The following is a 17,992-nucleotide window of genomic DNA, read 5'->3' as shown; positions in this document are numbered from 1 at the left end:
ACATGAGATATAGACCCACTTTGACCATGAGGACTAACAATCTTCGCAAGATGGTACCTTTCCCAAAACTACCCAAATGCAATTAAGGTTTCGACGGAAAAAAAAAACCTCCCACCCAACTTTAAAGCATTGTTACAAACAAGTTGAGCAGCCCTTCAGACCAAGAGGTCATTGAAGTTCCACCGGTTTTGAGTCAATGTTGAAAGTATATTAATTATGGAAAAATTTAATGATAAATCCAAAAAAAAAAAAAAAAAACAAGTGGAGTATTTTCATCTCTTGGATAACAGAACAAAACAGTAGCTACAACGAGCACAAGTTTTTCACAGTGAAGAAAGCTTCCAAGGAATTTAAAACTTAAAAATTAACTGTCAATATCAAAGCGCCACCCACCCCCTTCCCAATAATAAAATGATCTTATGGGTTAACCTATTATCCTATAATACAAGGCTACAGTCATCCGTTACAACTACTACTACTAACAACTCATTGCAGCACCATGCCACCTGAGGCCGACACAGCTAAGCACGCTCCTCCTCCATCCCAATCTATTCAGAGCCTCCCTTTTTACACCCTCAATGGGACGACCCGCTTTTCGTTAAGCCCTACGCGGTTGGCCGAAATTGACAATCTTCGGCAATCTGTCAATCTTCATCCACAGAACTAGCCCTATCAATTTCAGCCTTTCTCACATTATAGCCCTAGACAGCGGGATTGAACATCCGTTACAACGGGGATGTAATTATACAATTGTACGTACAGTTTAATAAACTTCCATTTAAGTGCTGGTTTAAAACTGGAATTTTTAGAACTGCACGTAATGTTCACATTACCAGGACAACTACCTCAGGAAGGCACAGCCAATATGAATCCCTTTTCGAGGGACATGAACTAAGTTATAGTAGCGTAATTACACTAGTTTATAATTCATATTATAATGAATCAAATGTGATTAACAGTAAATTAATATATACAGAGTAAATGATATCTTTTCAGACCACGCATTGATGGTATTTGTCAATGCCGCCGTAAACCCAATTAGCAATGTTACCAATTGGTCGCCGTCGTAACCCGAATACGGCCGCGTGCTAAAAAAAAACCCCTATTTCATCCTTCACAGCATTCTTTCAACTGCCACAAGTCGTTCAACTGCCACAAGTCGTTCAACTGCCACAAGTCGTTCAACTGCCACAAGTCGTTCTTATTGTAAAAATTCTGGGTTATTCTTAGTTTGTCATCTAGTCTCGATCCTGGACCTTTGTCACCCAGACCTAGCTCAATGAATGGGTCAAACTCGTTCTCGCGAAATTTAAATACGGGTGGCATTCGAAATTATAGTCGACGTCACAATAAAATTAGTTATAAGAGCTAATTTATAAACTAAGTTATAAGAGCGTTATTAGGCTAGATTGTAATCCATATTACAATGAATCAAATGGAACTAACAGTAGATAAATATGTACAGATTAAATGATCACTTTTCAGACCATTCATTGTAATCCCTGATATATTGTTTGATCGCTTTTCAGACCACACATTGACGGATGGCATTTACCAATGCCAAATTACAAATTGGTCTAACGCGCAACCCGAATACGGTTGCGTCCGTATGCAATTATTTATACTAGATGGTGCTACTGCAAAGTTATCCTCCGGTCCACTCCATCTATAATACAATGAGCGAAATAGAACAAAGACTAAATGAATATGTGTATCATAGCGAATTAGAATGTGCTTACCAAGCAGGTCCGTATTTTCAGAAAACTCCGTATTTTCCAACAAAAGTTGTTGTGCCTCTTCCCACGTTGTCTTAAAAGTGATATCTGTCATAGCGTCTAAAACTTGGGCCAGCCGCTTCATGTTTCTTTTTCTCAATGCTTTGGCATCCTCCTTTTCTCGTTTGGCAACAGCGAAAATGGCATCCTCATAAACAACCTTCCTATCATGCTCGGGTACGCATCGCCATACCTAAAATATATATATATATATATATATATATATATATATATATATATATATATATATATATATATATATATATATATATATATATATATATATATATATATATATATATATATATATATATATATATATATATATATATATATATATATATATATATATATATATATATGTGTGTGTGTGTGTGTGTGTGTGTGTTTGTTACGGTGAATGTCCGCAAATTGGTTAAAGTCGACATTCACCAGTGAATGTCCGAAATACTTTTTTTTTCTCCTTAGATTTAATAACCGTTGCCAGTCAATTTTTTCAACTTAATGCAAGGTTTGATGATGGGAGGTTAGGTTAGATTATATTAGGTTTGGTTAGCAGAGGTTATGTTGGTTTAGGTTAATTTAAGTTAGGTTTTTAACCTATTTCTGATATTTAGAACCAAATTTAACCTAACCTAATATAATTTAATCTAACCAAACCTAATAATCTAGTCCAGATTAAATTAAAAAAAACAAGTTTCTTCAATTGAAAGTAAGGAGAAACAATATTATTTAAGCAAACAGAAATTATTACGTGTATGAAGGGGATTGCCCCCTCATCAACACCTCGCTCTTTACGCTAAACCCTTTTAGTACTTTAAAAAAAAAGCTTCCTATTGTTCTTATGAAACGACTTTAATAAGAACTTGTTCTTCAGGAGTCGTTCTAAAAAAATTGGGACAAAAAATTTTAACTTTAGCGTAAAAGCGGGGTGTAGAGGAGGGGGCAAACCCCTCCATACACGTAATAATTTCTGTTAGCTTTAAATAATATTGTTACTCCTTACTTTCAGTTGAAAAAACTTGTTTTTTTAAATTCCATTTTTGATCGTTTTTAAGTAATGCCAGGAAATTTAGCCCCACTTCCACGGAGAATCCCCCTCCCCACGGAAATATCCTTTATACAATTGAATCCCGGCAAAAATTTACCTCCGACAATTATCCTTAACAACTCCACACGTAAAATTGAGATAGAAAATTCCCCCGTGGAAAACCCCCAGGAAAAAAATCGCCCCTCCCCCACCCAAAAATGTATACACACTTCACAATAACAACTACTGTGTGTAAAAAAAATGGACAAATTTTATGACTCAAAGCCGTTTCCCCTGGGGCTGTGGGGGGGGGGGGAGGTCATGTTATATGCAAAGGCATAGTTATTGGACCATTTAACTATGATGAGCAAAATGGCTATCTCAAAATTTTGATCGAACGACTTTGGGAATAAAAGGAGCGGGGGCCAGGTTGCCCTCCAATATTTTTGGTCACTTAAAAAGAGCACTAGAACTTTTAATTTCCTTTCGAATGAGCCCTCTCACGATACTCTAGGGCCACTGGGTCGATACGATCACCCCTGGAAAAAAAAATAAATAAAAAAAAAAACCGCATCCGTGATCTTTCTTCTGGCAAAAAATACAAAATTCCACCTTTTTGCAGATAGGAGCTAGAAACCCCTACAATAGGGTTTTCTGATACGCTGAATCTGATGGTTTAATTTTCATTAAGATTTTAATACTCTTAGAGGGTGTTTCCCAACTTTATCAAAAATCAGGCAAATTTTCTCAGGCTCTTATCCTTTCATCGGTAAGACTAAACTTAATGAAATTAATATATTTAAAACCAGAATAATGAGCCGATTCTTTTGATATATCAATTGGTATAAAAATTCCTTTTTTTTTATCGGTTACAATTGAGCCGGGTCACTCCTTATTTACTAGCCTAATCTAACCTAACTTTAACTTTTACCATCATAGGTTGCATAAGACTAAAAAAGCTGACTCCCAAAGCTAATTGAATCGAAGCAGAGAAAAAGAAATTTCGAACATTCACCGGTGAATGTCGATATTAACTAGATTTTGGACATTCACCGTAACACACACACACACATAAATATATATAAATATATATATATGTGTGTGTGTGTGTAAAATCCCGGCAGAAGTGTTACCTCCAACGTTTAGCATAACCGACTTCTAATCTTCAATCAAACGATTTTTATTAATATGCACGAAAGCATGATTTAATAGGCCTAATTTAAAAATTTTCGTCTTGTTATTACAAAGTATCCCAATGATCCCAATTTTTTTCGTTTCAGAAAGAGCTAATTCTTAATCGACTCTTTCGTTTGGCGATTCTTGACAATTTTCTGTTTCTAAATTTGTTTTAATCTATTATATTAATATTATATAATCTATTATATTAATATTTTTTTCTAAAACGGGTTACGTCTGGATCACATATGAAAAAGTTACTGCGAAGAGCAATATTGGGCAACAATGAGCAATTGTAGCCACGTGATATTTGTCGGGATATTTTTTGCCTATTGAAAAAGTTCTTTTTTGAACTTTGAACTTTTGAAGAAGAAAAAGTTCTTCTCCTGCGCAGTTCATTTTCAGTCTCATAGCTGATAAAGAACACAGAACGATAAGATCGCATCCGTTTGAACCATTGAAGCTTGAGGCTATATAGACTCATATATACATTATATGTATTCTTTATCAAAAAATGAATCAGACCTTGAAGGGTTTATTTTTTCTAGAATTAATGCTTCCTAAATTACACACAGAGCCGTTTCTAGGATTGGTAGTGATCGGGGCAGAATTTACTACGCCCCCCCCCCCGACTCAAATATAAGTAAAAAAAAGCCTAATCAAAATGAAAAGTTTGATAAAAGGGGGAAACCCCTACCGTACTGGATTTTAAGCATTTCAGGTTAGCTTTTCAATTCAATAGTTAGTCTCATCTTTCCAGGGTGATTCCCTTTAAGTTTCACAATTCATCCTTTTCCCTTTTAGTTCATCCTTTTCCCAGGGGTGATTCCCTTTAAGTTTCCAGTTTCACTCATCTTTCCAGGGTGATTCCCTTTAAGTTTCACAATTCATCCTTTTCCCTTTAAGTTCATCCTTTTCCCAGGGGTGATTCCCTTTAAGTTTCCAGATTCACTCATCTTTCCATGGTGATTCCCTTTAAGTTTCACAATTCATCCTTTTCCCTTTAAGTTCATCCTTTTCCCAGGGGTGATTCCCTTTAAGTTTCCAGTTTCACTCATCTTTCCAGGGTGATTCCCTTTAAGTTTCACAATTCATCCTTTTCCCTTTAAGTTCATCCTTTTCCCAGGGGTGATTCCCTTTAAGTTTCCAGTTTCACTCATCTTTCCAGGGTGATTCCCTTTAAGTTTCACAATTCATCCTCTTCCCTTTAAGTTCATCCTTTTCCCAGGGGTGATTCCCATTAAAGTTTCACAATTCAAATTAAATTATTAAGTTTAACGTTTTTAAAGTGCTTCTACTAGAGTGATAAAAAGAGATAAAAAGAGGATGCAAAGAAAAAGGAAAAGGAGAAAGCTATAAAAAGAGAAACCAACAAATAATGAGTGATAAAAAGAGGATAAAAAGAGGATAAAAAGAGGATAAAAAGAGATAAAAAGAGGATGCAAAGAAAAAGGAAAAGGAGAAAGCTATAAAAAGAGAAACCAACAAATTATGAGGGATAAAAAGAGGATAAAAAGAGGATAAAAATAGGATAAAAAGAGATAAAAAGATGATGCAAAGAAAAAGGAAAAGGAGAAAGCTATAAAAAGAGAAACCAACAAATTATGAGGGATAAAAAGAGGATAAAAAGAGGATAAAAAGAGGATAAAAAGAGGATGCAAAGAAAAAGGAAAAGGAGAAAGCTATAAAAAGAGAAACCAACAAATTATGAGGGATGTATTCATGTATTTTCTAATGATAAAAAAAAAATTCCTGGAAAATAGAAATCCCAGCGACGTTGAGTTCAGAATAAGATTTTTCTAACGCCAATTTAAGCCAATCAGAATTTCTCAGTCAATAAATTCTATGAAAGATCTGATTGGCCCAAATTTGGGCTAGAAAAATCTCAGTACAAGTAAAATATCATTGTGGATGGGCCTAAATCAACATCACACGGATTTTTTTAAGATACACGCAAGTATGCAATATGTTTTAAACCTGCCAGTAGCAGAACTCCACAGAATTCTAAAAACTGCCGGCACTTTAGCAGCACAACTTGTGTTTTGACAGCTTTTCTTTGAGCAAAAAGTATTTTTATATGTAAAAATAGTATTTTCAGCCAAAACTGCCAACAAATCTAAAAACTACCAAGTAGCATGCTATTTTGCTACGGCATTTTTTGCACGCCTGTTTACGCGCGCAAAAATTCGGTCAAATTTCAGTTGGCAGACTCTTCGTAAAAATAGCACAATTAGAGTTCTTTTTTATGTATTTTTTCAAATATGGATTTTTATATTTTCTGATAATAATAAATTTTCTGGCGAATCTGACGGTCGATTTCTAAAAAAATCGGTCTTAAGAATGTGAATATGAGGCATGGAGACCTTTCGCAGCTGTTTTTTTTAAGAGAAAAAAATCTTTCAAAAAATGAAAAAACAAGAAATGAACTATAACAAGTCTTAAATCAAAGGAGACGATAATCTTGGGTAATAAAGATCACCCAATAACCATAAGCAATATAAACCCTAGTTTTTGTAGAAAAAGTATTAACACTCCTCACAACGTGGCAATAATAGCTCATCGTATAGAAATTATATGCGACAAAATTCGGTAGTACGTATTTCCCTGGGCCTAGGAAAAAAGAAAAAGAGGTTGTAAATTTACAACGACTTACATTTATTGATGACGACTTTGCATGGGTTTGGACATTCCGATTTGGTCGATGGTTCGGTTATACTGTTTGGTCCTAGGTAGTTGGATAGATGAGTAAGGTCAAAACCTCGGTCAAGTGCACATTTGTCTCAATTGCTGGATTAGGATGACAGTCTTTTTCTTCTTCTTCTCTCTCTTTTTTTTTTTTTTTTTTCTTGCCAAGTAATTACCTCTAAAACATTATACAAATACTGACGGTTCACGCTAGCTCAAAATTCACAAACCATGAATTTTCCTCGAGTTACGCATAGTTCAACTTGTGCATAGTTTGAGTTATAGAGGTTATTCTACACAAAATTCGACTTATAAAGGTAATGAGTTATAGAAGTAAGCAAAATAAAAATTCGAGTTAGGGAGGTACAAAATCTCTAAATTTACTCCCTGCAATCACTACAAAGTTAGGAATAATCTTATTAGTGTTTTATAGAATATAGTGTATATGTTTAGAATATGTTATAGAATATGTTAGAATATAGAATATATAGAATATTAGAATATAGAATATTAGAATATAGAATATATAGAATATGTTAGAATATGAATATGTTAGAATATAGAATATGTTAGAATATGAATATGTTAGAATATTAGAATATAGAATATATAGAATATGTTAGAATATGTTATAGAATATGTTTTATAGTGTTATAACGGAATCTGATACAAAAATATGTTAATCAAAATTAATACATGTCAAATTTTACACCTTGCAATCTGCATACTGGGGTTTCGACTAACAGAGATTCTTTGACAAAACTTGGAGATACAGAGGTAGACTTTGACATGTGAAGGTAAAGCTAAAATTAAATGACGACTTTCGAATCTACTGAACTTCGAGTTATACAGGTAACTTTCGGGTCACTTCGACTTACAGAGGTAAAATATAACCACGAAATCATTTCGAGTTAACTCGAAATGTTTTTTTCTTCAAGTTAGACAGGTTTTGCTAAGAGGATTGAAAATAAATCGAAATATCGAAGATTTCGAATTATCGAGACGACTGTGTAAAGCTTCAGTACAGAGATTAAAGGACAAATTTTATAGCAATTACAATTTCACAAGCTTTTTCTTGGTCTTCTAATTTTTTGAAAATTGTAAAATAAATAAAACAGTAGCAAAATCGTTTCAATTCAAACCTCATTGATTCGTGAAGCACCATATTGGATTTTGTGTAAAGGTTAAGTTTCATTTCGTGTATTCTTTTCTTTTTTTATATAGCATTTGTTATTCTTTGTTTTTTCATGTTTTGTTGAGGTAACTTTTTTCCCGTTGGTAAAGGGTTCAGGATGCAAAGCCAAAATGTTCAGAGTTTTATTAATATTTCTGTATAGATAATGTTTTATTAATTTATTTTCACTACCTTTATTTAATTTTTCAATTTTTAGAAGCAATATAAACGGATATGTTGCTATATCCGTATACACACACACACACATATATATATATATATATATATATATATATATATATATATATATATATATATATATATATATATATATATTATATATATATATATATATATATATATATATATATATATATATATATATATATATATATATATATATATATATATATATATATATATATATATATATATATATATATATATATATATGTATAAATATAAAGTTTTGAAGAATAGGAAGATAAGCCTGCAAACCAAGATTAGAATTTTGGAAGCTACAGTGATGACAGTGGTCAAATACGGCTCTGAAGCATAGACCCTCCGAAAAGCAGATGAACTTGGATTGTTTTGGATACCTGGCTGACTGAATGTTTTTCAAACAATAGGCAGTACGAAAAATGTGGTTCTATACCGCTCTCTAGGTCTATAGTGAAAGAAAGGTTGAGGTGGCTAAGGCACGTTGTGCGGATGAAGGATGACAGATTGCCCCCCCCCCCCCAATGATTTTGCTTATTGGCGCCCTTGATTGGGCCCCTCCCTCAAGATTTTGCTCTAGATCCACACTATGGCAACAGTCACTTCAAAAGGATTCGGTTTTGGAGCTAAGTCATGTGACTTACCATGAACAGGCGAAAACCAGACTTTTTTCTTCATTTTATTAAAGGGTGAAAGATTACCGCTCAAGTGGCAATCAGCTAATATATTTTTTTAGTTGCTAAAAGTCAGTTTATATCTTTCGGGTTTTCATTATGGTTTATTATAATTCATTTAAGATATAGCCGCAAAGGCCATTAGGCTCTTTAGCTACTTCTTTTTAATATTTTATCTTCCAAATAAAGATTAAAAAGCAATTTTACTTACGTCTAAATGTCCAAACATTTCTTCCAGTTTCGAATATTTTGAAGTTGACGTCACCTTTGGGTTATTCATTAGGAAACTCTCTAATTCCTCTTTATTCTTTTTTGCTTTTGCTCTTTGCTCCTCCTTCTCTTCCTTTTGCCTTTGGGATTTATAGGCGTTAAAAACTTGCTTCTTTTCATTCAGCTTGGCAAACGCGGAAAAGCGCGAATCCTTCTGAATCATTTTCAGCGCGTTTTCCCATGACGCATTACTAGGGACATTCTAAAAAAGAAATGCAAGTTAATAGACCAACTAGTCACTTATAAAAACATGATATTGTCTTTGTTAGAAAAATTTGACAAAATTTGGCTTTCTAAAATTCAAGATGTTTATACTATTGTAAAGAGCAAACAATAGAGATTATGAAATTAATATTGTTAAAGTTCCAATTCAGATTTATGAAATATAATTCTGTTAATTAAATTATCTAATCTCAATCAATTTTATTAATTAATTAACTTAATTCAATCAATTCAACTAGTTTCATTCACTTAATTAATTTGGTTAATTAAATCAACTTAGTTAAGTTAATTAATTAATCGAGGATAGTTATTAAAATCAACGAAAACTACGATTCCACGCAAACAATATCCATCTAATTTTTAATTGTCCCAAAGTTGGGATAATGCTTACACTGGCCCCTACTTTTGGGGGGTTTCCCTCCAAAACATTTCTTCTAATTTTTGTTCTATACAAAAAAAATTGGTTCTACAACATCTCTCTGGAAACCAACCGTAACAAAATCATAACAAAACCGTAAACAAAACCGTAACAAAATTTTCATTTTTTTTCCACACTGCTAGCGGTGCACTGGAATATCATAAAGATATGTTTAGGGGCTCATTTTAAAGGCAATTGGTATATCTAATGTCTTTTTTAATTAATAAAACATAATATTAAAAATCAATTCCTTTTTTTTCTACAAAAACGGAGCTTTTTGAGCTGAAAAAAATCAGCTTTTTTCATATCTAGGTTTACAAGTTGATGTTATATGGGTATAATGCCATACTTGTGACTTTGCTGACTGATTCTCTTATTGGTTAAAATCCAAGTTTGTGTTCCGTTATTGATGTATTCGGGGATGAATTTTCCTTGCACATCGTATCTTACTGAAGTACAATACAGAGCCTTGTATTTCTACTCTAATAAGGATGAACGGCAGAAGAACAGCAAATTTCATATTTTGAAAAATAAATCAAATTTTGCGACTTTAACCATTCTGAATATTTAGTTACCACTACTGCTGACAGCGCAAAGCAAAACAGCCGCTTTTGAGTGTGGGAATTTTGCAGACTTTTTTGAAAGTTCGGCAATGTTCGCTTTTGAAAGTTATCTTGAAAATAAAGTTATCTTAACTTACATTTTAGTAGAAACATTTTTCTAATCTTTCATTGGTATTTTCCCAGCATGTCGAAAATTGGGATTTCAGCTCCTTTTTTTGATTGTAAGCTAACTTTATTCGCCCAAAAATAGTTCGTAATTCAGCCATTTGCAAACAAATATAGCAAAGGTTTATAAACGCCACCTATTGCATATCGAAATAAGACGACAAAAGTGGATTAAACGCCATACCTTTTCCCTAAGGAAGTCTTTAAAACCTTCGGCCATTTCTTTTTTGTCTTTGAAAGCAAACGGCTTTGGCAACGCTGGACCTTGCTTAACAGGCGTCTCCACAGGAACCTCAGTTACTGTTGCTAAAAAATGGAAAACTAATTAATAAACCAGAAATTCTAGCTCTCAGGTCTTTTTCCATGTATCCTAATTTTAAATAAAAACATTTTCAAAAAAAAAATTATGACAAACTTTAGAGATGAGAGTCTCAAAAGTAATGTATCTCCGATTTTAAGAATCAAAATGTTAAATTGAAAACAATACAATTCATAAATTTGGAATCGGCTACACAATAGAAAATGGGCTTTAATTAAGCTACAAGAATCATAGAAATGCCAACGGGCTAGCTAGGGCTAATTCTTAAGCTGGTTGGTGAAGCCGGCTTAGCATTCCAACGCATGTTCACGTCGTTCAGAAAGCTTCTAGTTTATTCTTCCTAAGAAGACAAGAACTGATTAAACTTGCAAAGCTAGGCTGCTACCGGAAGGTATTCCTGGCAGGTGGTTTTTGGCACCAAATTCAAATTATAACACTAGTGGCTTTAAAAATTGCTCTTTGCTGTGACAGTGCAGTGGATTTGACCTTAACTCGGTAAAAAGGAATCCAGAGATCCCTTTGACCGTGTGTTGCTGCAGCAACACACTGGAAGGCCAATGCAGAGACCTTAGTAGTCAAGAAGCGTCGTTAGTCCGATCACTTAGTTACTAACCAATTTCTCTGTTAATTCGCTCTTTTTAATTTATAAATCCGTAGCATATTTCCAAACATTGCAGTCACAGCAAAGAGCTCATAACTAATACCACTTTATTAAGACAAGTTGACTAGGAGACGGAAGTGTGATCATTTTCTAATATCTTGCTTTTACAGTCGTCCCAATAATTTCAATTATTCAGTCTTATAGTATGGCTTCACGTTCAATTGGATATTTGCAACAGGCACCTTTTGTCGTTTAGACACGGATTATAGCGAATAGTCCCCTTTCCTATAGCCCAAATAGCCCCCTTTTCCATAGCCAAAATAGAAAATCCCAAGAGCCCTCTTTTCTATAGCCCGAATAACCCCTCTTATCTATGACCCGAATAGTCTACCAGAAGGAATCTCTTCCTTCTTTACAAAATTAATCTGCCTAAATTGATAAATTAATAACATTGAGCCTACAGAAATTCTACGCAGAGAAATACAGGGCAATTTTTTTTTGCCTAGAAGAGATGACAGATTCTAACTTCTGAATTTCAGACATCTCCAAAATGTCAAAGCTCTTTCCTCCTCCCGACCTCCAAATAAAATAGGAGATTATGGCTGCTGTGTATCATAATAGACAATAGGACAAAGGACCTAGAGCATACAAGATCATCGGATGTCAGTTCTGAGCTTCAGATCTAGGGAAAACATAGATACTAGACATTACTTAATAAAAGTAGATAAAATTTTATAGTTATTAAATATATTGGGATCTGCCTTCAAACCTTGGGATCATCCATAAGTGAGCATTGGGATATTTCTAAATTGTAATTGGCAGCCCAATATCAAAATTAGGTTTTTATCCCCGAATGGGTTAGAGAGGAATTGTATGGAGAGATTTAAAGGAAATTGACACTACTTGGGAGAGGGTAAAGAGAGAAGTTTACAAATTACTTACAGTTACTTCAGTTAATTGAAATTCAGAAATATTTAAAGGCTCACTTGCGAGCAATCCAAAGGATTGAAGAAAATCCCCAAGTATTTAATAGCATTAATCATTATAGCAAATAGCTTTTAGTCAGTAATGTTTATTAAGTTTATTTAAGTGTTTTTTTATTAAGCTATTAAGTTAATTTAGTAAGTTTTTTCCTGAAAATAGCCCTCTTCCATTTTCTGAAACAAATACTTGTTAATTTTTTATCAATTTATCCAACATGTCTTAACAATTAAATGACGCTTGGTTTTAATTTAAACTAATTATTTTAATTATACTTTTTATTATTTTTTTCTGACAAACAATTCGAAAAAAAAATCTCACGCCCAATAAGTGTCAATTTCCTTTAAACCCTTCCATGTGACCTCTTAATGCCTCCAAACTAGACCAATTGCTTCAATTATCCCCCCCCCCCCATCTGTCTCTATTCTTAGTGTACTTATTTTCATCTTGCTGATTGCTTAGCATTTGCTGTAAAGTAAAATTGACAAAAAGTGTTCAGCTATAAAATATACTGTGAATAAATCGGCTTGTGTATACTATATTTTTATTCTTTACAGAGGAGGGATAAAATCAATTTTTTATTGGTTTTATAACTGACTAAGACAACTCACCATCCTTTGAGGCTGAGTTGCCTTTGGAAGTCAACAGATTGTTAACGTCTGAATTTTTACGGGCTAAAATGTTGTCAAAATTATTGTTTAGTTTTCCTTATTTATTGTCATGGTTCCTTCAATGATGCAATATTGATGTAATACATTTCAAAATCTGCCATCAAATTTCACTTGGCCATGAAAGCTGCCAAGTAGCATTGCTAATGCTACTTGGGGTAGCAATTGCTAATGGGGTAGCAATTAGCAATTGCTACCCCACTTTTTCCACTAGTTTCTAAAGAGGAGCTTTTTGGAAGATATCTCTAATGTTTCACTTTTATTTCAGTTTATGACCTTTATAGGTCATAAACTGAAATAGTTGTCATAATTACTTTCAAACAAGGAGCTTCGTGGAGAATTTTGTTACGTCTTGCTTCTTTTACAGTATATTTGACTTTTATGGGCATGACTAATTTCAGAATACATGATTCTTGAGGCATGTTTTGACATCTTGCTTCTTTTCAGTTTATGACTTTATTGCTATGACTAGTTTCAAAAGAGGAACTTCATGTGGTATATTTTTGACGCCTTACTTCTTTTTCAGTATATGACCTTTATTGACATAACTATTTTCTCAATAAAAAGCTTCTTAGAATATTAAATAAAAAAAAACCTTTTTTTTAACTGTTAGTAAGGAGCGACATCAAAGCTTGAAACGAAAAGAAATTATTCCGTATCTGAAAGGGCTGTTCCCTCCTCAACGTCTCGCTCTTCACGCTAAAGTTTATATTGTTTAAAAAAAAAGAGTTGTGTGACAAGAGTCTAACTTTAGCGTAAAGAGCGAGGCGTTGAGGAGGGGACGGCCCCTTTCATATACGGAATAATTTCTGTTCGTTTTAAGTTTTAATGTCGCTCCTTACATTCAGTTAAAAAAAACATGTTTTTTTTTATTTAATTTTTGAACATTGAATTAATGCAGGTTTTGATTTTGGCTCACCCTATATCAATAGTTAAAAAAAATTTGGCATTCTAATTTTACTTTTATTTGGTTAAATGGCTTTCTCGAAAGTTGTTTAATTTTATTTACGAACGTTTTTATTAGTAATCAATGTACGTAACTTACGAATCAAAATACGTAACGAACTTCTATATTCATAAATTTTTAATACGTAAATTAGGGGGTTCACCCCCTAGTCAATACCTCGCTCTTTACGCTAAAGTTCGATTTTTTTTTCCAATTCTTTAAAAATGACCCCTTAATCACAAAGGCCGTTAATTAGAATAAATAGCTCTTATAAAAGTACTAAAGAAAAAATTTTTGGCTTAATTTTTTAATTAAGCGAGGTATTGACTAGGGGGCGAACCCAATCATATACGTAATAACTTCTGTTCGTTAAAAGTTTTGATGTTGCTCCTTACTTTCAGTTGAAAAACTTTTTTTTTATTTAATTTCTGATTGTTTTTTAAATAATGCTGAGAAATCCGGTGCTCCCTTCATAGCAATGTCCCTTCCCCATGAAAACTTCCTCCATGAAAAGATCCTCCCACATAGCCCCCTACCCACCCCCACCCCTACCAGAAAAAATCTTCCCTGAAAACGTCTGTATACTTCCCAATAACCAATACTATACGAAAACATTGGGTAAAGTTCATAACTTTCAGCCCTCCCCCCGGGGGCTTTGGGGGGATTAAGTTATCCTAAAAGACACATTTATTATATTTTTCACCATGCTGAACAAAATGACTATCTCAAAATTTTGATCGAAAGACTTTTGGAAAAAAAAGAGCGTGGGAGGGGGGCTAGTTGCCCTCCATTTTTTCGGCACTTAAAAAGAGAACTAGAACTTTTAATTTCCGTTCGAATGAGCTCTCCCAAGATGTTCTAGGACCACTGGGTCGATATGATCATCCCTGGAAAAAAAAAAAAAAAAAAAAAAGCATCAGTGATATTTCTTCTGGCAAAAAAAAAAAGCAAAATTATACATTTTTGGAGATGGGACCTTCAAACCTCTAAATTATGGTTCTCTGATACGCTGAATCTGATGGTGTGATTTTCATTAAGTCTTTATAACTTGTAGTGGGTGTTTCCCACTTTTTTCGAAAATCATGCAAATTTTTCCAGGAGTGTAACTTTTGATGTGTATGACTGAACTTGATGAAACTTATGTATTTGAAATCAGCATGAAAATATTATTCTTTTGATGTCTCCTTTTTTTAGAGTTTTGGTTACTATTGAGCCGGGTCGCTCCTTACTTAAAGCTCGTTACCACGAACTGTTTTATATTGTTGACATCTTGCTTCTTTCTTGGTGTATTTGACCTTTATTGTTATGACTGATTTCAAAGACGAGCTTCACGGATTATATTTACGGCGTCTTGCTTCTATTTCAGTATCTTTGGCCTTTATCATTATCACTTGATTTCACATTATCACTTGATTTCAAAAGGGGGGCTCTTTGGAGACGTCTTATTTCCTTTTCTCTATTCTTAATACTTTTTTCGACCTTTCAAAATAAAATAATTTATATTTCTTAGTTATAATCTTCTCACCTCCTAAAAGGCCCCCTCTTAAAATTCTTTGTCGTTTCCAGCTACTTCTCAGCAATCTACTCACCTCCCGCCCCCTCTTCAACTTCTCAGTCATTTCCAGCTACAAAAGCAAATTATTAAACACATAAAAAAGGAGGACCATCAAAGTAGCCTAACCTAACATTTCCCCAACCCCCCTAAAGTGCAAATATATAGCCCAAATAATACAAGTCTTCTTCATTTCCCAAATCTTCATTCTTCTATCTTAAATTGTCATTTCAACGCTCATGGTTAGACAGTTTCCTTTATCAACATACATTGAAAACTTGAAAAGTATTTTTTTTTTAAAGCATTGCTATCTTTGAAATAAGAATTACTCAACTTTATAAAATTAATTCATTAATCACACATTGCAACTGTTTAAACTGTTATCTGATTTCAATTTTTTTTTTCTCAATGAAACACTAACAATAGTTTATCAATTTTTAAGGAATTTTAGTCCTTAAATTTCGTTTGATTTTAAACCAAACTAGAATCTAAAGTTCAAAGGCTAAATTAAATTTTAATTTAATTAATAAAATTAGTTAATTTAATTTAGTTAATACAATTTTAATCAATAAAAGGCTAAATCGAGCAAACAAGATGGAAATTCAATAAGGATCTTAAAACCCAACATGCTGTTTTGTCAACAAATTGAAAATTCAATTCGGGTATGGGGATTCAACAATTTTATTTCTCAACAAATTGTAAATTCAATGTTGATCATGGAATTCCAAAATAGTCTCCAATATCCAAATTCAGGTGTTGAAATTCCAATTTTGTTGTTGATAAACATTACAAACAATTTTTGCTGAATCTCAAGCATTTTTTTCTAATGCAGTTTCAAAGTCTTTTTTAAGACTTTCGAACAAACGTCACAAGCACTAAATGTCATTTCGTAGACAAGAAAAATCCGTCAGAACCACTAACCGTCAGAACGTCGAGTCATAACATCGACACGTCAGTTCATCAACAGTCACAATCGTTAACCGTCAGAACGTCGACAGTCATAACATCAACACGTCCTAATATCTAAAAATTTTTTTAGAAGTTATGACGTGTCGACGTTATGATTTTCGACGTTCTGACGGTTAGTGGTTCTGACAGATTTTTGTCACGTAAAAAAATTTATAATTTTATATTATAGTAATAAGTATATAACAGTTTAGAAACAAATTTCGGCTATGTATTTGCACATCAGGGGGGTAGGGGTGAAGCATAGCATATACTAAATACGTAACCTAACCTAACCTAGGTACCTTTTCCCCCTAAACCTTACAAAACTAAAGTTTTAAAATTTTTGATGTTATGAAAAATTTTTAGATGTTATGACGTGTCCATGTTATGACTGTCGACGTTCTGTTGGGCAGCAATTGTGACTGTCGATGAACTGACGTGTCGATGTTGTGACGGTTAGTGGTTCTGACGGATTTTTTGTCGATATTATGACGGCTTTTGTCAATGTCCTGACGTTAGTACTCCTGACGGTTAGATGTTATGACGCCTTCCCCAATCCCAGTAAGGTATCCACATCAGAAACAGGATATCAAACTATAACGTTTCAACTTTTAGTAGAAAGGTAGGCTAATTGCGTTGCCCTAGCAACCTTTCTTTTGGAAAAATCTTACTACCTCACAAATCTGAAAGCTCAAAACTGCATTAGAAAAGTCTGCTACTGTTCTTAACTTAATTTAGCCTTTGCACATTCAGTTCTAATTTGATTTAGTTTAATTTGAAATCAAGCGTCATTTCAGAAATAAAACTTCATAAAGAAAATTGACAACGAATGCACAAGTATTTCATTAAGAAAAAAACATGATAATTCATATTAAAGAATTGTAAAATATATTAATGTGTATATGCATTATATATCAATACATTAAATAGATAAAATATATTAAAATACTTAGTATAAATTACAATCAAGCGTCCATTAATAAATAAAACTTCTCAGACAATTTTACAAACAAAGGACAAGTATTTCTTCTTGAAAATGGAACTCACTAGAAAAAAAAGTTAAAATAGCTCAACAATTTTGAGAGCTTCAGGGTGCATTAAAAAGTTCTGACATAGATTGGAGCTTAATTTAACTAATAACAATAGAGTAATATGTAATAAAACTATTTTTTCCCCCGTAAATGCGCTAAGATCTTACTTTTTTTGACGGAAAACGCTTAAAAGTAAAACCTTTGTATAAAGATCTTATATCTTAGGTCGTTTTTTTGAACACGTATTTCAGCATTCTGCGCTGATCAGCAGTCTGAGAACAATGATGAGTAGATCATCAAAGTTCTCTCATCATTGTTCTATATGGCAAAACAGTGGCGGTCTTCACACTTTTTGCTAACATCAGTGAGCAGTAGGATCTTAGAACAAAGATGAGTTAAAAAACGATAATCTTTGCAGAAAGATTTAAGATCTTAGATGTAAGATATTAGTGCTAAAAAACGGGCCTAATATCTCCTGTGGTCTCCTATATGTGTAATTTCTTTTTTGGCGGTTTTTTTCCCTGACAATCGTCTTCGATTTAGATACAACCTACTTATTTTAATTGAATTAAAAG

At 33.2% G+C, this 17,992-nt stretch overlaps 1 protein-coding gene across 2 annotated transcripts in view; it reads right to left on the bottom strand.

Annotated features, from left to right (window-relative positions):
* Positions 1-17,992, bottom strand: part of LOC148939757 (pre-mRNA-processing factor 40 homolog A-like) — a 116,016-nt gene that overhangs the window by 65,148 nt on the left and 32,876 nt on the right. For both annotated transcript variants that reach the window (XM_089106367.1, XM_089106366.1), the window contains exons 6-8: positions 10,556-10,677; positions 8,945-9,205; positions 1,740-1,968 (exon numbers count right to left, since the gene is read on the bottom strand). In XM_089106367.1, coding sequence (XP_088962493.1) covers positions 1,740-1,968; positions 8,945-9,205; positions 10,556-10,677 — 612 coding nt within the window. The remainder of the gene's footprint in view (positions 1-1,739; positions 1,969-8,944; positions 9,206-10,555; positions 10,678-17,992) is intronic.

The sequence above is a fragment of the Artemia sp. Qi Xiang Cuo genome, chromosome 20, assembly GCF_049724085.1.
Source record: "Artemia sp. Qi Xiang Cuo chromosome 20, ASM4972408v1, whole genome shotgun sequence".
NCBI classification, from domain to species: Eukaryota; Metazoa; Arthropoda; class Branchiopoda; order Anostraca; family Artemiidae; genus Artemia; species Artemia sp. Qi Xiang Cuo.
The sequence above is the reverse complement of the archived record's forward strand: the minus strand, read 5'-3'. Positions and strand labels throughout refer to the sequence as shown.